Genomic DNA, 21,989 nt, shown 5'->3' with positions numbered 1-21,989 from the left:
TTGAAATGTTCAAATGTTGATAGGAAAGAACTGACAGCAAAAGAACGAACAGGATATTGAGGAGGATGATTCCAATGCTCACTAGGCTTTACCTGGCATGGAGCCAGAGATCATTTGTGGAGATGAGACTTAATTAAGAAGCCATTTTTATCATGGCAGGGTTTTTTCCAACTGATACAGAGTATTAAAAACCTAAATTTGGGGCCTCCACAGTGGTGCAGCCAATTGAGCGCAGCACTATGAAGCTGTCCGCAGCCTCTGCAGTGCCAATTCGATTTTCGTCCTGCCAGGGAGATTCCCACATGGCCCTGCAGACCTCTCCTGTTGTACCTGCTGCTCCCCTCAGCAGTGTACTTTGATCTTTCTGCCTGTTCTGTTCCCTGCTCTGTCTCTGGTGAATTCTTTCACCCTCCCACGCCTCCGGCCTGTACCCCAGTACTTGTATAAATAAATAAATAAATCTGGGAAAAAAATTAACATTAAAAAAAACCTTAAATTTGGATGCCCATCCTACTGCTGGATATATTAATATTATACACTTGGTTTCTAAAGACATGTGGTCCTTCCACACCTTTAAAGCAAGATTAACCCCACTACAAACATTAAGAACAAACAAGTGCAAATGTAAGTATGTTTGTAGGTTTGTTGTCAGGAAACTGTGGGAATTCTCACTGAGGATTTCCAAGTTCTCTATAAAATGACATACAAAGTGATCTGCTGAGAGGACAGTAGAAAGGTGGGAGATGTGAGGAGAGTGGTGACTAAACAATCTTCTGAGAAATGATAAGACTAGAAAAAGTCAGAATTATAGCACAATGTAAGGGCCCATGTGAGGCTGGCAACAATGAGCTTTTAATGCTCACTACTGTCTATGAGATCTCTAGTAGTGCCCAGTTGATGAAATGAAGAGTCAAGATTTTGTTTGGCAAGGTTGGTAAAGGGTAGTTGGAGAGGAATTAGAGAATAGTGTTAAGAAAAAGGCTGAGAAGTGAACATAATCAAGAAGGAAGGAGATCAATTTAGGAAGAGGCTGATAGTGAAATAAATTATATGAGCTGAAAATTCTCTTAAGTTAGAAGTAGAACTGAGAGAAGTAGAAATAAAGGAAGAAATAGGTTCAGTGGGGGCATCCCTGGTGGCGCAAGGGGTGAAGACTCAGCACTATGAAGCTATCCAAAGCTACTGCAGCATGAGTTCGATCGCCAGCAGGGGAGGAGACCCATGTGGCAGATCTCTGTTGTCTCACCCACTGCTCCCCTCAGCAGTTGTATTTCAGTGGCTCTGCCTGTTCTGTTCCCCACTCTGTGCCTGGTGAATCCTCTCACCTCCCACACCTCTGGCCTGCATCCCAGTTCTTATATGCATAAATAAATAAATCTTTTTTTAAAAAAGAAGTATGTTCAGTGATCAGTCTGCAATTTCAGAAGTCAGCCAGTTCTGGGTGAAAAGAAATAGAATATGGGCCATGAGACTGTGTGCTAAAGTAGAGAAGAAGCTATCACTAAAGATGAGAAAATAAATAAAATGCAAGGCCAAGGTTGTGGGTAAATCAAAGAAATAACACAGGCAGGAGCTAAGGTGGAAAAGATGAATAAATCTAGAGCAAAGGTTCTACCAAAAAGAATGTTCCAGATCTGCAAATGAGGGAGATTATAAGGTGGGGTTCCAGATAACACAAATGCCAAAGCAGTAGGAGCTTTTATGATTATGAAAGTGCCAATATTTAAAACTGTAAAGTTCTAGGGCCTCCCCAGTGGTGCAGCGGTTGAGCGCTGGGTTGCGAAGCTGCCCGCGGCCTCTGTGGCGCCGGTTCGATCCCCGGCTGCTCCCCGGCTACAGAAGGAGGGTCCCACATGGCGCGCAGGCCTCTCCTGCCGCCCGCTGCTCCCCTCAGCAGTGTACTTCAGTCCTTCTGCCTGCTCTACTCCCCGCTCTGGCTCTGGTGAATTCTCTCACCCTCCTGCGCTTCTGACTGTACCTAGTGTGCTTGTATAAATAAATAAGTCTTAAAAAAAATAATAAAATAAAATAAAATAAATCTTTAAAAAAAAACAAAAACTGTAAAGCTCTAGAGAGGATATCAACAACTTTCCTGATATATATGGCGTATAAACTTGTGGTCCAGAGAGTCCCTAAGCTGGATACTTATATCTATCAATATTATGTACATGTATGGATATGTATAACACCTGCATACTCATATAAATTAAAAAAATTTAAAGTATTAATACCATATGACCAGGAGTAGAAAATCAGTTAGGAATATACATACACACACACACACACACACCCCACCAATACTTTTCTTTAGGATTTTCTTTAGGATTTTCAACTGAAAACTTCCTTCTTATATAAGATTATTATATTAAAAAATATGCTTCGCTTACTATTAGCAAATAAATTAGATTAAGGCATAGCATTGAATAAATAGGAAAAAATAGCAGCTTCCCACAAAATGAAGTAAACCTGGGCCTCCCTGGTGGCACAAGGGGTTAAGACACAACCTATGCAGCCACTGCAGCACAAGTTCAATGCCTGGCCAGGGAGCAACCCACATGGTACAGCAGACCTCTCCTGACTCACCTGCTGCTCCCCTCAGCAGTGTATTTCAGTCTGCCTGTTTTGTTCCCCACTCTGTCTCTGGTGAATCTTCTCCCCCTCTCTCCCATTCCCCCACATCTCTGGCCTGTAACCCTGTTCTTGTATGCATAAATAAATCTTCACCAAAAAAAAAAAAAAAAAAAAAAACAACATGAAGTAAACCTCATGACTGTGTAGAACTTTGAGGTTAAGGCTAAAGAGAAAAGAAGGCTAATTTGCATTCTTCCTGGACTTATGCTCAACATCTCTGGGAAGACACCACGCCACAAATCTGAGTTACATGTCTGCCTGTTATTTTCCCACAGCACCTGCTATCACCTCTGTCAGAAAACATACCACATGTGCTGTGAACAATCATTTCTTGTCTCCCTCATAAGAGAAAAAATTTAAGGAAGTTTTCCATAATCTGATACCGAGTCATAATGTCATCTTTTCCATCTCCTAAATCAGTCACATGAGGAATTAATAGGCTATCTCTAGTCTGAAAAAGCAAATCTGTCACTGTAATCACATGTTTTCTTGTCTTGCCTATAACCCTCACCTTTCCCCACACCCACATAAGACTTGGAGTTTCTTGAAGACCTGCCTTATCTCTGAATACCCAATAACCCTTACACAGTAGTTACACTAGAAATGTTTGCAGAATGAACTAATGTTGAAATATGAATGGACAATGTATGCAGCACTAGCATTTAAATTAACTCAAGATGTAGAAAAATTAACTTTAAAGACTGATTAATAAATTATCCATTTTCCAACTGAATTAAATATCATAAATCTGCAAATAAAATAATCTGAAACAATATCTGTGCAACATATACACAGAAATTTCTCCAAGATTTTTAAGAAAGAACATGAAAGAGGCTTCTATTTCTTGATCTGGGTAGTGGTTAAACAGGTGTGCTAACTTTGTAAAAATTCAATTAAGGTTTCTTTGTACATTACACAAACATTTTTTAGAAGTAAAACAAAGGGCTTCAACCAGGAAAAAGTGGGGGAGAAGTTCTGCAGGAATCTTTGTATTAGAAATGGGAGGGGGAAATGTGAAATTGGGTGAAATGCCTATTTATAGTCTTTGCTCATCTTTCTGTTGGGTGTATTTTTTCCCTTGTTTATTTGTAAGAGTTTTAGCTAATGCTGGTATTAACTTTTGATTATCTGCATTTTAATTTTCCCTCACTTGTGTATTTAAAGATTAAACTTTGCCTATAATATCTTTTCTTCTCTTTCCCTCTTTATTTTTTAACTTTTTTTTTTTAAAGATTTATTTATTTATGCATAAAAGAGCTGGGGTACAGGCCAGAGTTGTGGGGGGGCGGTGAGAGGATTCACCAGAGACAGAGTGGGGACAGAATAGGCAGACTGAATGGAGGACACTGCTGAGGGGAACAGTGGGCGAGATAGAGAGGTCTGCTGCGCCATGTGGGTTGCTCCCTGGCTGGCTGAATATCGAACTTGTGCTGCAGTGGCTGTGGACAGCTTCATAGGTTGCGTCTTAATCCTTTCGCCACTAGGGAGGCCCTTTCTCTCTCTCTCTTTAAAAAGCATTTTCTTTCCTGACTTGGCTAAGATTATCCCAACCTCTAGAACAGCACCGTCCAGTGGCACTTTCTGCAACGATGAAAATGTTCTTTACCTGTACCATCCAATATGGTAGTTACTAACCACCTGTGCCTAGTAAGACTAAGGAAATGGATTTTAAGTCCTTAAAATTTAAATTTAAATAGACACATGTTGCTGTAATCACTGTACTGCTAGCTCAGTTCCAGAACTCAGCTACTCACAGTACTGTCCATGAACTGGCATAGGCCAAAAGTGCTAATAAATACATCTGGGAATATGTTAACTATGAAGTCTTAAACCCATCTCAGAACTGCAGTACTGTTCAGTGTAGCCAGATGCTCAGGCAATTCTTGCTGATATTAAGGTTTGACAAGCACTGTTGATAATTACCTAAGTTAGGGATTCTTAACTTTTTGTTATCACGGATCCACTGGTAATCTAGTGAGATCTGTGAACCCCTGAGACTTTTTCTAAAAGAAAAATTTTAAATACACAGAATTACAAAGGAAGCAAATTATACTGAAATAAAGTTTTCAAAATATTTTAAGAAGTTATATATGTCCTTTTTATTAATGTATCAAAAAGATGAGATTTAGTAAGGGGGAGTGTCAAACAACTACAGTAATGTTGAAGTAGTGAGGAGCACAAATTCTATTTAAAGACACTTGCAATAACTATACTGTAATATGAAAAAACTTGATTTACAATGTGGACATTCATAGGTACTGGCAATCTTACTGTGGTTTTTGTTTTTATTGCTAATTGAAGGAAATGTTGAATTTGAGTTAGAAGTGAAAATAAAGTATTCCCCATATCACCTAGAGGTCCGTTGGGCTCCGTATATGTTTTGATCAAGTAATTACCTAGATTTTTTCAAGAAATCTAAATTCAACTGGATTAACATGTGCATATGTTAAAAATGTTAAGATCAACTTTTTTCCTCAGCAGATGAATATTCAGTTGTACCAGGATGTCTATAGTAAATAAGGATCCTTATAATAAATAAGGGTCCCAGCTTAATTCTTCAGTTGAATTAAGTTACCACTACTGTGGTATATAATTAGAACTATTTCTATATTCTATTCTACAGTTGTCTGATGTTTCTATGCCAATAACATTTAATTGATCATAATCATTTTAGTTTTGAAATACATACTGGAATCGTCATTGAACCAGCCCTTCATCTTCTCCTACCTCTCATCCTTTTCTCACTATTTTTTAACAGTTGGTATAGTTTAAGTAACTGGAGTCAGATGTCCTTATAAAAATTAGCCATGAATCCATCTGAGGTAATCCAATTGTGAGTTTGGAAAATTCATCAGTAGTACAGCTTTATTTTGTAATAATTCAATGGCAGTTGTTGACTGAAGTTCTCTACTTTTGTTAATTTTAGTATTCTACCTTTTTTTTTTTGGACATTTTTCCTTCAGTTTTCAATCCTGTTACCTTACAGTGGATTCCAAACTCTTTTTTGTGTTCCTTTTCCCCAGTTTTTTAAGATGGCTATGCATGTCTTTACTTTCCATCTTATTCTAATGCAATACATTTAACATTAAATGTATAACATACATTTCTCTCTGGAATAGTTTTACATGTCTCAAGGATTTTGACATAAAATATTCTTAATTTCATTGTTTCTTAAATTTCCTCTTTGATCTAAAAGTGCTTCTTTTTTTTAATTATTGAGGTAACACTGGTTTACAGCACTGTCTGTGTTTGAAAGGCACAGTATCACAAAGGCAAGTCATCACATCACACCCATAACCAAAGCACCCAGAGCGCTCCACCATAGTCCACAGGGCCACCTCCACTCTGGTTACCTTCGTCTCCCTCTTTGAGCCTTGACTCTGGTCAGTTTTCTATTAGTTTGGTTTTATCTGACTCTTTGTTTTGTTTCTCTATAGTCCACATATAAGTTAACACTATCTTAAAAATTAAGTGTTCCTGGATTTATCTAAGATTATAAACACAATGGCAGATGAAAAGATGAGGTCATTAATATTACTCTTTTAAAAAGTTGCTTCTATGCTGATATAGCATGTATAAAACAATCAGCTAAAGGTAATTTCTTCCTGATAACAACGTATTTAAAATTGCCTTTATTATAGCTTTCCCAAGAACTTTATTCCCTCTCATGCACTTTTATTGTCAAGTCATTTACATTATTTGTAAAAATACAGGTTGGTGAAGAAGCAACATTTTCCAGAGGTGTGGACAAGAAATAGGTTTTAGTAACTTGAAGTAGTTATGCTATAACTAGGTTTGCTCTAGTATATTCTTGGACATGTTAGCTACATTAAAATATAGTAATTATATTGAATACAAGTAATATCATTAATAATACAAAATTAAAAACAAAAATATTGAGAATTCAAGGAATTTCTACTTCAATAAATAAATAAATATAAAAACATATTCATGGTCCATTAGAATCCTAGGCTTATTTATAATTGATATTTTTTATGTGACCAAAATCAGAACCTATGCAAGTATCCACAAATCTAAATTTTAAGCAGTGCTTATTTACCTTATGTATAATATAAAGAGGCAAAACTATTACTTAATGATGAATCTATTAGAAGCACTAATATAATTAAAGCTGATGAATAGCACCATAAACATGTATCTTATACAGGAATTTTAAATTTATTATTTGGGCAGGGTAAAATAGAAATTTCAGAAAATAGTTAACACTCCCTGAAAAATAAAAACCTGAATAACAAATTATCTATCATGAAATACCTCATTTTCACACAAATAAAATTAACTAGATTACTCATATATGAATATCTAATGTGATGAGCCTCAGGAAATCTTGCAGAATTTTTGTTTCCAAACAAGGAAGTTATTTTGAACAAAACACTCTTTTTGTTTCCAAGTTACCAAAGTCCTCATAAGAGAAAAATATTTTACCATTTCCTCATGAAACTTAATAATTTTAATAAATATAGACTCATTAATGCCTTATAAAGTATTGTTAACAATTCTTTCTTTTGAAATCAGCATTCAAAAATAACTGTATAGTAGCAAAACAGCTATACATAGCTTAGCTACAGTTGCAAGTTCTAACAGCTATAAAGATTTCATAAGGAAATAAGCATATAGCACTTTCAAAAACACTAACTACCATACACAAGCTAGTTCATAACACAGCTCAAATATGCTATAAATAGATTACATTATTGGCACTTACAAATAAACATGAAACTTGAAGAAAAAAAATTAGCCCTAATTTCTAGTCTTGGAATCTAGATATTATTTCAAAATAACTGAAGATCTGAAAAAAAAAAAATTGTGAAAGAAGACCTCAGACCCTCACTAAAATTAGCACTTGAGGAAGAGTGACTTCTTTTTTAAAAGTCAAATATGACATAATATTAAATTTCTAAAATAGTTTTCACTTCATGTCTTTCATAAATTAGCACATTATATATAGAAAAACAGAATTAACTTAAACCATGCATTTGGAGGCCTTCACACCTCTGAATGCTTACCTTAGGTGTAATAGTTGGGAAACCTTTGATCTGAAAGTACGAGCTACGGCAGAAAAGTTTTTTTTCCCCCTTTCATTTCTTTCTCCCAGGTATAGATCTACTGAACTCTACTAGGAAGAAATAGTGCTGGATTGATTTTAGGTAGTTGATATGAAACAAAGATCACAAATGAAAATAACTACATTATAATGCAGGTTAAAAATGACAAGAATTTCTAAGTATCCTGGAACTGGTTACAGAAATAGATGGTTATATACTGCCATCATGTGGTACAAAAAAATTAAGACCATTTCGGGGACAACAAACTAGAAATTTGAGTCTTGGTAAATATAAAGCTTGTTTCCTGATGGCAAATCTCAAAACACAGAGAGAGAGTTAACAAATATCTTAGTTTCTCTCAGGTAAACTTCAGAATTGTCATTATCCTGTCATTTTTGAGGTAGCTTATTTCTTGTCTGTTGCCTTCTCCTTCAAGTTTCTATTAATTTATTACTTGTTCTATGAGATAATAGTACCTTCTGATATTTGTCCTGGCTTTATCCCATTCCAAGTTAATCCTCATCTTATCTGTATTGTGGTTTTATGAACTTCAATAGCATTTTTCCTAGCTATTGGTATTTAAATGACATATCCTAATCTTTTTATGTTCCAGATAGTAAACTTACCTCCCCAAGTACCAGATTATAGTTTCTTAACTCCAAATTTTATGGCTTTACAAGGAATCCAATATTATTAAAGGTAAGGAGTGAAAACAATCAAGATTATAGTGTTCAAAACAGTATATTTTTTCAAGGTCTAATAATGTCTCTTGCTTCTAAAATTTTTCATAATTATGTTTAAAATGGCATCACACATATCAGCAGAAAACTAACCATGCTGAGAGTTTTCAATGACACTAAGTAACTTCTCAGAAAAAGAAAGGGGATTTCAAAGCCAAATGTCTACATGTATAAACTAGCTATTTCTTCATTGTTCATAAAGCAAAACTGTCATATGGTTCCTCTTTCTTCTAGTAATGGCTATTAAATTAACTTCTACCCATCCACTGCAAATACAACTATAGATTCTGGGCAGAAACAACTGTTTCCTCAGAGACATGGGTGAGGCCTTTGGGGAGGCTGACAATGGCAGACTTTATCCTGACTTGTACACTGATTTTACTCCTTTCTTTCCAGACTTGCCTCTTCTGCCTTTCTTATGCTTCTCTGCCACAATGTGCCTTAGACTTGTGGCACGCTTTCAGGTCTCAATGACCCAACTTTGGAACAACTGTTTGGCTGGTCATCTACCCACCAAAGGATAGGTAACTTTGGGTGTTTTATTGGCAACTTTTATCCTTTCTTTTTTTCCCTCTATGCACAGTAATTCTATTAAGGTTCTTTTCTATTGAAGGTCTTACACACTAAGCATATGTTTTTGTCTTTATGCAGCAATGGCAGAATCCACTTAAAGTACGCAGGTTTGGACACTTAAAGTGTGCAGGTTTCGAGGTCCCAAGGTACCCCTCTGCCTGCCTGCTAACACAAACAGTAATCAAAAGTCTCCCCCCAAACTCACTGTTTCACTAGCAAGTTCTACACAAGCCTTCAAAGATGAACTAATATCTATCCGTCTTAAACCCTCACAAAAATTGAGGAAGAGGGAATTCTTCCAACACATTTTACAAGGCCAGCCTTACTCAGATACTGAAGCCAGACAAAGACATACCTGTCTTTCTCTCTCTCTCTCAATCTCTCTCTCTCTCTCTCTCTCTCTCACACACACACACACACACACACACACACACAAATAAACCAATTTCCTAATGAACATAGATGCAAAAATATTCAACAAAAACTGAGCATACCAAATTCAGTAATGCATTAAAAGGATCATACATCATGACCGAATGAGATTTATTTCAGGGATGCAAGGATGATTCAACATTATGAAAACTGATCAAGATAGCTTACTATACCAAGAAAAGGAAAGGTAAAAAGTATATAATCATATCATTAGATACACAGAAAGCATTCGATAAAATTCAATATCCATTTATGATAAAAACCCTCCAAAAATTGTGGATGTATGGAACATACATCAACACAATAGAGGCCATATATCAGAAACCTACAGCTAATATATGCAGTGGTGAAAAACCTCAAGTTTTTCCTCTAAAATTTGATACAAGATAAGTATGCCTACGTTTACCATTCATATCACACACAGTATTAAAACTCCTGGTCACAGCAATCAGTCAAGAGAAAGATAAAACAAAACCCAAGCTGAGAAAGAAGTAAAACTATCACTATCTGCGGGTGATATCGTAACGTATATAGAAAACCTCATAACTCTACTAAAAAACTATTAGAAATAATGAATAAAGTGGCAGGTCACAAAATCAATTTACAAACATCGGTTATGTTCCCATTATGCAAACAATGAGCTGGAAGAGAAAGAAATCAAGAAAAAGCCATTTATTATCACTTAAAAAATTAATACCGAGGATTGAACTTAAGCTGAAAGATCTATACAATGACGCTGTAATAAGACATTCTTAAAAGAAATCGGAGAGTCAAAGAAATAGAAAGATATTCTATTAAATAAAAATATTTGCCACCAAACATTTGGCAAGAGGGTGATATCCAGTATCTCCAAAGCACACATACAACTCAACAACAAGAAAATAACCCCATCAAAAAATGGGCAGAAGAGTTAAATCTGTACTTCCCCAAAGAAGACATTTAGATGCTAGGCCAAACTGCACATGAAAAAGTGCTCATCATTATTTATCATGAGGAAAATGCAAATAAAAGCCAAAATCTCACAATTGTGAGAATGGCTCTGAAACAACAAATGGTGCAAAGGATGGGGAGAAAAAATTACACTCATACAATGTGCACTGGTCTAGCCCCTATGGAGAACAGCACTGAAATTTCAAAATATTAAAAATAAATCTACCATATGATCTAGCAAATCCATTCCTAGGAATTTACCCAAACAATGCAAAGACATTAATCTAAGGGATATATATATATATATATATATATATATATATATACACACATACACACACACACATATATATATATATATACACGCATGTGTTTGTAGCAGCATTATTCAACAGCCGAGTTACAGAGAAACAATCTAAAATGCCCAAGGATTGATGAGTGGATTAGGAAAATGTGGAACATATACACACAATGAATATTGCTTAGCTACCAAAAAAAGATGAACTCTTGCCATTGGCAACAACATGAATGGAACTGGAGGGGATAAGCCTAACTCAAGTAAGTCAGAGTAAAGCCAAATACTAACTAGTTTCATTTATGTGGGGGATATAGGGATTCAAAACAAAGGGTCAGACAAAATCAAACCAATAATAAATGCTAGAAGTCTGACTGTCGAATTGAGACTACCACAGGGAAAGAGGGATGGTGGAGAGCAATGTGTGGAGGGTGCCAAATGGACTATGGTGCAGAACAATGGATATATTGTTGGTGGGTGTGGTGTGGTGACATACACCTGAAGAGGTATGATCTTATACATTTGTCTTATACACTGTGTATTGTAAACAAATGTCACCTTAATTAAAAAAAATTGAACAAGATTAAATAAAAATAAATTACTATGTGATGTAGGTGTTATAAATTATCATTCCTATTTTATAATTAGAGAAGTTGTTTGATCGGGGAGTGGGGCATAGAGAAGACCAAGTTTTTTGGGGTTTTTTTGAAGATATATTTATCATTCACACAAGCACTGGGGTACAGTGCAGAGGTGTGGGAGGGTGAGAGGATTTACCCGAGACAGAGCAGGTTGCAGAACAGGCGGAAGGACCGAAATACACTGCTGAGGGGAGTAGCGGGTGAGACAGGAGAGGTCTGCTGCGCCATGTGGGAATCTCCCTGGAAGGCCAGGAATCGAACCAGTGCTGCAGAGGCTGCGACAGCTTCACAGCGCTGCGCTCAACCCACTGCGCCATAGGAGAGGCCCAGACCAAGTGTTTTTTTTTTTTTTTTTAATTTATTTATTTTTATTTAAGAACCAGGGTACAGGCCAGAAGCACGGGAGGGTGAGAGGATTCACCGGAGACAGAGTGGGGAACAGAACAGGCAGACTGACGAAATACACTGTTGAGGGGAGCAGCGGGCATGACAGGAGAGGTCTCCTGCGCCATGTGGGATTCTCGCTGGCTGGCCGGGATCAAACCTGCGCTGCAGAGGCTGCGGACAGCTTCACAGTGAGGGGCTCAACCGCCTGCGCCACTAGGGAGGCCCAGAGACCAAGTTTTTTATTCAAGACCATCATACCATCTTCAAGTTGCAGAGCTGGGATTCAAAAATAGTATTTCTGGGGCCTGCGTGGTGGTACAAGGGATTAAGTCTCAGGACTATCAAGTGATCACCAGACACTGCAGCATGAGTTCCATCTCCAACCAGGGAGCTGACCCACATGGCGCAGACCATTCCAGTCTCACCTGCTGCTCCTCTCAGCAGCATATTTTGTCTGCTCTGCTCCCCATTCTGTCTTTGGTGAATCCTCTCACCCTGCACCTCTGGCCTACACCCAAGTTCTTGTATACATTAAAAAAAAAAATCTTAAAAAAAAATAGTATTTCTGAATTCCCCAGATGTTTAAATAACTTAACAAAAAACATTTTAAAAAATAGCCCCCCATAACATAGTTATACAAAATTTCTTAAGGGTTAATTAATATTTATTATTCATTATATCCTTACAAAAAGTTTTTGCTGGGTTGAATTTTAATTTAAAAATATTCAGGGGTCTTAATTATATTATTTATTACATTTGTAATAATATAAATTATATTATTTATTACTTACAATTATAGTAAGTGGCCTTTTTTTTAAAAAGATTTATTTATTTATTTATACAAGCACTGGGTATAGTCAGAAGCGCAGGAGGATGAGAGAATCTACCAGAGCCAGAGTGGGGAGCAGAACAGGCAGACCAACAGAACACACTGCTGAGGGGAGCAGCGGGCAGAGCAGGAGAGGTCCGCGAACCATGTGGGACCCTCGCTGGGGGCCGGGGATGGAACCAGTGCTGCAGAGGCCAGGGGCAGCCTTGCAGCCAGCGCTCAACCGCTGCGCCACCAGGGAGGCCCTAAGTGGTCTTAATATAAAAGAATTCCATTAGATCTTAAATCACATTTCTTGAATTTCTAATGCATTTTAATAAGTATATAAAACACTGCTTAGTTTCTTTTTTTCTGATTATAATTTTATCGACTACATTATTACTAAATTTAAGGAAATGTTTAAGACAAAGTAGTAGTTGAGAGGTGATAAACCTGTAAGAAACAAATTTACACATGGAAGGGTTATGTTGTTGGTAACTTTGTGTCAACTTGGCTAGGCCACCGGTACCCAAATATTTGATAAAGTATTACCAAAGGTGTTTTTGTGTAACTATTCCTTCAATGAGATTAATGTTTACATCAGTAGAGTTTGACTAAGGCAAATTACTCTCCATAATGTGGTGGGCCCCGTCCAATCAGTTGAAGGTCTTAATAGGAAAAGTACTGACCTCCCATGATCTAAAAAGAATTCTGCCAGCAGACAGACTGTTTTTGGATTCAAATTGCAACTATTTCCCAAATCTCCAAACTGCCAGTCTACCCCATCAGATTTTAGATTCACTAAGGCTCCAAAAATCATATAAGTTAATTACTGAAGACAAATAAGTCACTATATATACATATCTTGTTTGTTCTATTTCTCTGGAGATCCCTAACCAGTACAACTTCACGAACAAAACTCTTTCTGTGTTCAAGAGTTATCAGGGCATTCATTAAAAACATTTGGGCACCCAATGAATAAAGCCATTGTTAATTTTCTCTGTTTTCCTATCAGTAAAATATTAAAAGTGTTAGCAATGTCAAAACAAACAAAAATTTAAGATACAATGCCATTACTGACCTTTGAAAGTAGAGACATGCTTTGCCACACAGCAAAAATGTATCACATACTAACATGTTAATGATTATTCTAAGGCTACAAGCTTTTGTTGATTTTTTTTTTTTTTTTTTGGTCCATGCAGTCCTTTGTTCAAGAGAAATTCCAAATGTTAAGGTGACTAAAAAGAAGATGGTTTGATAGAAACAAGGATAAAAATACTCATCCAGCTAGCCCCCTACAAAATAATAAATCTTTGAAAGATGCTGAGGTACCTAATATATTACAGAACCAAGTCTGAAAATCTGTCTATTGCTATCTCCCCAGTGAGCCCTACATCATCACTATCACCACTCTGGGCATTTCAGAGTAACAACTGAGATCAAATGATTTGCCCAGGAATGCAAAACTAGATGCCTTCTAACTTTGTCCTTTATTATCTTGACTACAGATGAATTTTTTTTTTAATTAAGAGCTATTTATCTAAATGTGCAAATGATTTACATGCACAATATGGCAGGTTAGCAGAAGAAAGGAAAAAACAGAATAGAACCTTGTGTTCATATCACCACATTTGCCTATTTGGCAGTGTTCCTGCTGACTTTGTTGCTCTTATGACAGGAAACTGAGCTTTTACTTTGTTTGTAGCACTGACCCTCTATTGATTTAACTAGACCCTAACTACTACTAATAGTTTAGCAAATTAGAGTCCTGAGATATATTTATTTCCGAATAATACATCTTTGGTAAAAGTAGCCCTTTAAATAGGACATAAGAGAAATATTTATATGCAACTTTGCTAAAATCATGGTTTTGCTTTGAAACAGAAACATAATAAAATAAAAGGACAAGCAGTAGTATTTTCTCTATCTGACAGAGCAGGAAACATTAAATGACTTGCTCAAGGTCACACAGAAAATGCAAGCATCAAAACATCATCTAGAGTCACACTCTACATGCAGATAATGTGTCTCTTGGGTCATGGCTGCCAACACCTGGCACAACCCCAAACACATCCCTGGGGTTGACACTAGTGTTGCTGCACGTGTCCTGAACAAGTAGTGGCAAGCTAAATATATTTGATGAAAAGGCAAAATGAATGATACACAGTAGCTTCCTTTCATATCACAAAAAAAAAAAAAGGTTAACCTGTAATGAAAAACTGAGAGTGAAATGAGTTACAACAAAAAAATACTCAGCCGTGGATTACAGATCAATATCACAGACTTATCTTGTCAGTCTTTAAGATGACAATTTCCCATTTAATCTGTCTCTCTACAATGAAAAATCACAGCAGTTGCATCTCACAGTCCTATTTTCCTATTATTGATTTATATTTCTTAATTTCAAATCTTGAGGCACTTTTTATAGACAAGGTTGATGCCTCTTTCCATCAGCCATCAAAATCATACAAACCTCCGTCAGTTGCTTCAGGTGGCCTTTGTTTTCAGTTAATTCTTCTAACAGTTCATTCTTTTTCACTTGTAGTTCAGAAATTTCCTTTTTTAATGGACTCACTAGTTCGTAGAAACGTAGCTTTAAAAAAAACAAATAAGCAGTCTTAAAATCCAAATCACAATTAAAATTTGCTAATTTATAGTATTCTTGACTATCAGTAATGAAAGTGTTAAGGTAATAAAAGGAAAAGTTAGAGTTTTAGCTTAAATTCCTAAACAATAAAATTTTGTGTTGTTTGTATAAAAACTAAAATAAAACTTCACTAAGTGACCTTTAACACTTTATTAGAGTTTAATGTTCAATTAAGTTCTCTGAAAGCTCAGACTGCCTGTAACTCCCCATTCCTGACAGTCTCTCTTTCCTCTCTTCTATTAACATTCCATTTACTACTTACTCCTCATCTCCTACTGCCCACTTCACACCATCCGCTTAGTTCCTGAACACAGCAAGTGTTCAACAAGAGTTCTGCTCTTGTTGGTTCCTCTGAAAGAAAAGTTCTTCCCACATATAAATGTACTGCTTATGCTTTTACTTTCTCCAGGTCTCTGATCAAATGTCACCCTATCAGTAAAACCCTCCTGGATTCCTTTAGCCTGATTTAAAATAACATCTTCTATCTGGCAGCAGTTCTTTTTCACTCCTACATTTTTCTCCATAGCATTGTGATAAACATTAAACATACTCTACTTTTAATTAATGTCTGTGTGCTTCTACGAGAGCACAAGCTCTGTGAGGCAGGAATTTTTGCCTCATTTGTTTCTGATGTGTAAATACATGACAAACTTGGGTCTCCCTGGTGGCCAAGGGGTTAAGTCTCAGCGCTACCACCATGACAACCTGAGGTCCGACACCCATACCAGGGAGCTAACCCACATAGCACAGCAGACCTCTCCTGTCTCTCCTGCTGTTCCCCTCAGCAGTGTATTTCAGTATATCTGCCTGTTCTTCTCCCCACTCTGTCTCTGGTAAATCCTCTCACCCCTGCACCTCTGACCTACACCCAGTTCTTCTACACAAAAATAAATAAGATTATTTTTAAATATATATATATATTTTAAAATATATATGTTAAGCTACTAGTGAAGCAGTATAAGAGATAATCAGGATGAATCAGGAGGGAGGTATCTTTTACATCACCACTTCCATATCAAACCTTTCTTGTAACTCTTACAGGAATTGGCCTGAGCCATCTGACAAGTTCCTTAAAACTAAGAAGCCATTACCAAGTTAGGAAAGTGTAATTCAGGGTCTTGCACTGTACAAGCATACAATCTGAAACTCCATAATATATTGCTGTATTGCAAGAATACCGTATCTGGTAAGCAGCAAGTACTACGGTTGTCCTTCAACACAATGAAGTATAATCTTTGTATAATTAACTAGTTAGGATAATATTGTCTGAAAACAAAAGATACAACAAGGAACATTGAACAGAGAGCAAAAATATGTGTAACTGCCACTACAGGGATACCTGATAATTACTATGGATAAAGCCTCAAGGACAGCACTTGAGACATTTGTTTTTGACAGTGCACTTTAGACAGAAAAAAAATGTTATTTGAGCTACCTAAATAAAATGGTGGACAAAACAGTAACTCTTCATTTCACAGGAAATCATTAACTTGGAAACCTTATCCAAATAAGAACCTACAGTAGCAACCCTCACCTCAGAAAAAATAATAGGCGATATTTATTATGTGTTTACTATATTGTGAGCCCTGGGCTCACAAATATATGTCTTACATACATATTCAAGTTACTCTTCATACTTATCTCAATAGAAAGGTGCTGTCATCATTATTAACCCTTTTACAAAAGAAAAAAAATTAAGCTTCTTAGGGTGAAATAGCTATACATTACAAAGCAATAGTTCTCAGTGTGCGGTTAGGTGGTCCCAGGTCCCCACCCCACCACCCTGAGACCCTTTCAGGGAATTCATAAGATGAAAACTGTTTTTGCTAGTTAATACTACAATTTTCACTCTTTCTTATTCCTGTTCAGTGGTACTTGCCAGTGGCTGCTTGATGGGTGATGACAGCAACACCTTAAGGCTAAGGAATGTGTGCTTATGCATTCTTGTTTTGAAATGTCTGTTTTAATTTCTAATATGGCAAATATTAATAGACATAGCCCAGGAAAAATTACTGGGGTAGTCCTCAGTAGTTTTTAGAGTGAAAAGGAATTAGGACACTCCAAAATCTGGAGAACTGCCATAGATGAAGTCTAGTGTAGACTTGTGTAATCAACACTGCAATCAAGATCCTGAACTAGAATCACAAAAATCTCCCTCATTCTACCCCTTTAAAATTACACTCTCTTCTGTTATCTTTAACCATTGGCAACCAGTAATTTGTCAATTATTTCTTTAATTTTTAATTTTTAGAACGCTACAAATCATCAGTTTGGGATAAAATAATCCATCTTTTTGGAATATGCAGCCATTAGCCCTATTTATTGCTCAATGGTCAAGACCCTTAAAACCTGGTGACATGAATATCAGTCACCATCTTGGTTAAGTCCACAAAGTAAGAAACCAATTTAATTATTTCAAAAGTTAGAGCTACTACATAAAGGGCAAGTTTTAGTCTGACAATATATACAGGATTTTTTTTTTTTTTTTTAATGATACAAGATACTTACAGATACAAATTCAGGAATAGAAAGCTGATCTTCAGGAAAACCTCTTAGTTTCACATACTGCTCTTCTGTCAACTCAAAGTCACGCAGGTTTCGTCGAATATCTCCAGCTTTCTCTCTTAGCTGATGATTTGTCTCTTCTAGTTGTTTTTGTCTCAATAAAATAGTTTCCATTTCTTGTTTCATAAGTTCCTGATATTTCCTACATTTTAGGAGAGAATTTATGGCAAGCTTAAAAAAATCTTTGAGATTTAATTTTATGGTAATATAAAATTAGGACATGAGCTCAACAGTATTTTTGGCTCTAAATACTTATTTACCCATTTAAACATGAAATGGTAATTCTATACTAATTAACAAATGCGCAATCACAAAAATTATCAGAGAATTGATATTCTTAAAGAATTAAAAAATTCAAATTATAAAGTTATATAATTCCTCTATTAAAGGTTTAAGTCTTTAAGTCTTATGTATCTGCTTTGGACCTTATTCATGAAAATAATTTTCATTTTTGTTTATCCAGATAATTCAAGGTATACCTCTTAAGACAGCAACACTGAAGCACCATAAGGTACTCATTCAACCAATGAGGTAATGAAAACCGTAATCTGCACATAATCACCATTCTCAAACATGAGTAGAAACTGTTACAGTTAATTATCAACCCAAAGATTTGAATAGGGAGGAACCATCTGATTTTTCCCTTCTCTACTATATCATATCACTCTATTAACATACAAACATAATGCTATTTCTCCTATCTTAAAACAAATGAATAATAAAAAAAAAAATACAACTTCTGATCCCATTTTACCACTCCCTTTCTTTGCTCCCTCCCCCCCAGCAAAACTTCTCAAAAGTTATCTATACTCACTGTCCCCAATGCCTTTGCTCTTAAACTCAGACCAATCAGGTTTTCACCATCCTGCTAAAATCTCTAGGTCACCAGTCACATCCAGATGGCTAATGATCAATTTTCAATTCTTTTCATCCCTAATCTAATGATAGCACTTGACAACTGACCTCTTCTTACTTACATAGTTCCTTTCCCTAGTTCCCAAGATACCGTACTCTCTCCCTTTCTGTTTTATGGATGGCTCTTTCTCAGTCAACTTTTCTGGTTCATCTTAATGTTGGCTACCTGGTCCTCTCCTCTCTATTTACGTTTGAAGCACAACTGAAATACTACCTACATCCTAATGACTCCTAGATTTACATCTTTAGATCATACTTTATACATTTACTTCTAATTAAAATACAGAAATAAACATCCATTTGCCAAAGTTTTTACATAGGGTCCAAAGTTTGTTATATGGAAGTATGCTTTATTTTTGTGTAAATTATTATTCATGCATTCCGAGTTCGATTTCTTACCATGGCAAGAGACCTTAAAAGTCACTTGGGAAGAAGTGTGAGAAGACACTTTCTATGGATTTGTTTAATTTTTGCCCCCCATCTCTGTCCTGCTGATACTTAATTTGATGATATTTTCAGTCATTCAATTTTACTGCATCTTTCCAAATAATTTGTTATAACGTTTACAGACATGACACACTTTTGTTCTCATACTTGTTCATATAATTCCTAATTAAATTATATAAGGATAATAAGTACAATTGCAGAGGCATATTTTAGAGTAAATACGAGGGACTGTTGTTCAGCACACACTGAGCTGGAGAAAGTATGCAGGCAAACAGAGGGTACCTTCAGCCAGGGAAGCTTAATGGACCATGAGAAACAATCAGTATGTTTTACAAACCAAATGAAGAAAGGGTAATCCAGACACAGGTTAAGTAGTGGTAAGGTTAATGCGCTTCCATTATCGTTTATGATTCATTTACATTAGCAATCTTTGTTGAATAAATGTTGTATTTTGACTTTTTGTATTTTGTGTACTGTAAAAAGTAATCTATTATTTATGGTTGGTCTTGATGTAAAAATTATAACCATCTTTGAATTAAATCTCTTACAATAGAAGCAGGTAATGAAATTATTTAGGTATGAAGAAGGTATTGCTGAAGAAGGTATTGTTGCTTTTTAAATATGAAGAAGGTACTGTTGCTTTTTAAAACTTCTTACCTAGTATCCTTCTGTTGAAATGTCAATTGGTTGTCTAATCTCAATGTCAGTAGCTGCTTCTGGTGAAGTGCATCATTAAGTTTTTCCTCCAATTCTTCAATCTTAATAAAAAAGAGGTCAATTTTCAAATGTATTATTAAAAAACTCTGATCATTAAAATATCATAAAAAATTAAATATAAAAAAGCACTTAAAAGAAACAGGTTAAAAATGAACAGAGGTTTTCTGGGCAATGGATATGTCCACAAACTACAAATGCTTATACAAATGGCTTTCACACTATGATTTGAAACTGCTGTCTAGTAAGTAGCGTTTTTTGGCCAGGCTGTCATTAGGGCTTTTTCCTTCTTACCCTACTCTCACTGAGAAGTTCATTGATAACTGGAGTTTTATGAGGGGACTTCACTCAGGTAATTACTTCCAGGCCAGATCCTGCATTTGTACTCCAGATCCATGTATCTGACAAGTATACATCTTCAATTGACTATGACATGGGTGACACAATAAACATTCAAAGGAAACTAGTTACCAATTTCATCCAATCTTATATTCCTTGAAGACACCTTGTTTGTTTATTGATCTTGCACTCATTTGAATGTGCTCTCCATAAAAAGGGGATTCCAAAAATTTATCACTATATTCCCGGCAGCATATCTCAATAAATGCCTTCAACCAATTAATAATAATCATATTCCTCATAATTGCTATTTTGCAAATCAAGAATCCTATTACCAGAAGAAACCTCTACTTTTTCCAAAATTTTAACTGATACAATTTCAACTGACTTTTAAATCCAGTCCCTTAACTCAGAGATAATCAAGCTGGGAAGATGTACTCTTTCCGTCTGCAAGCCATAGGAACTCACAGATGTCTAAAGAGTCAAGAGTTTTTGGCATTTACAACTTGGGATAGAAGAGTGAAATAGAATGAAAGTGAGAAATGGATCAAGGAAGGGGATTTAGACAGCAGTGAGTAGGGGAAAAAGTATAAAGCTAACAATTCTCTACTATAAAAAGTCTAAAGTAGTTCCCTTCTAACTTCTTGAAGTTGACAAGCAGCTGAGTGCTAAATGTGAATCAATGCCTTTTAAGTTTCTTTAGACCATCTGTTCCTGTTTTTAGACATGGAGAAATCAAATCAACATGGGTCAAGACATTCATAACAAACTGTAATAAGGCCATATATACATAACACTGAACTGCTGTCCTATTGGCGAGGAAAGATGTCGGATACACAAATTTACAAATTTCCTAAGTAAAAAAATACCCTGACTAGCAGAATAACTGTTACTTTCTCCCACCATCAAGTCTATGCTCTTTCTGACATATTCTGATTGTTACTAGTGATAACAATGTGTCCAGTTAAAAATTTCAAATTTCCCAGATTGCCACCCCCTTGCACTGGGTAAGGTTGGTCATGTCATAAAGTTCACTAAGGTCACGACTTAAGCTTTTGGAAAAGCTTTTTAAAGGGGACTGGCTCATTTAGTATACGACCCATTTCCCCATTACTGTTCTCCTTAGTTCTGCCTGTACACAATTTTGAAAGTAGATCAGCCATTTGTGATTTTAAGGTTAAACGCATGATAAAAGTAGCTGCACAAAAGGTTAACAGGAGCTTGGATTCCTCCCAAAACACCAGGTCTAAATTACCTATTTTCAGGGGCTCCCTGGTGGCGCAGGGGGTTAAGACACAACCTATAAAGCTGACCGCAGCCTCTGCAGCACGAATTTAATCCCTGGCCAGCCAGGGAGAAACCCACATGGTGCAGCAGACCTCTCCTGTCTCACCTGCTGCTCCCTCAGCAGTGTACTTGGTAAATCTGACTGTTCTGTTCCCCACTCTGTCTCTGGTTAATCCTCTCACTCCCTCCCCCCACACCTCTGGCCTGTACCCCAGCTCTTGTATGCATAAATAAATCTTTAAAAAAAAAGATTTAAATTACCTATTTTCAGATTTGTGTTATACCAGATAAGCAAATCCTTATCTTGCTTAAGCTACAGTTTCCACTTTGGATCCCAATCTCCTAGACTCTTTTCCAAATCTCTGGTATTAAGAGCTAAACCTAATTCCTAAAAAAAATGGACAGCAGGGCCACTCTTTTCTCACAAAGAAATATCTATCATCTTCATGACACTCTGTCATTCAAGACCAGTACTGGAATTCTTCCAAAGACAGGTCATTTAACGTTAACAGCAAAAACAGTTTTGTTTTTTTTTTTTTAAATAGAGGCATGTTTATTTATTTATTTATTTA

General features: G+C 36.1%; 1 protein-coding gene across 1 annotated transcript in view; it reads right to left on the bottom strand.

Annotated features, from left to right (window-relative positions):
• PIBF1 (progesterone immunomodulatory binding factor 1) overlaps positions 1-21,989 on the bottom strand; it is a gene marked incomplete at both ends in the record, with an annotated part of 161,289 nt that overhangs the window by 137,531 nt on the left and 1,769 nt on the right. The window contains 3 exons of the mRNA XM_084235697.1: positions 14,977-15,096; positions 17,659-17,857; positions 19,735-19,835. Coding sequence (XP_084091823.1) covers positions 14,977-15,096; positions 17,659-17,857; positions 19,735-19,835 — 420 coding nt within the window. The remainder of the gene's footprint in view (positions 1-14,976; positions 15,097-17,658; positions 17,858-19,734; positions 19,836-21,989) is intronic.

The sequence above is a fragment of the Talpa europaea genome, assembly GCF_964194135.1.
Source record: "Talpa europaea genome assembly, chromosome: 6".
In the NCBI taxonomy this organism is placed as follows: domain Eukaryota; kingdom Metazoa; phylum Chordata; class Mammalia; order Eulipotyphla; family Talpidae; genus Talpa; species Talpa europaea.
Note: the sequence above shows the minus strand (reverse complement) of the source record. Positions and strands in the feature narration are given on the sequence as shown.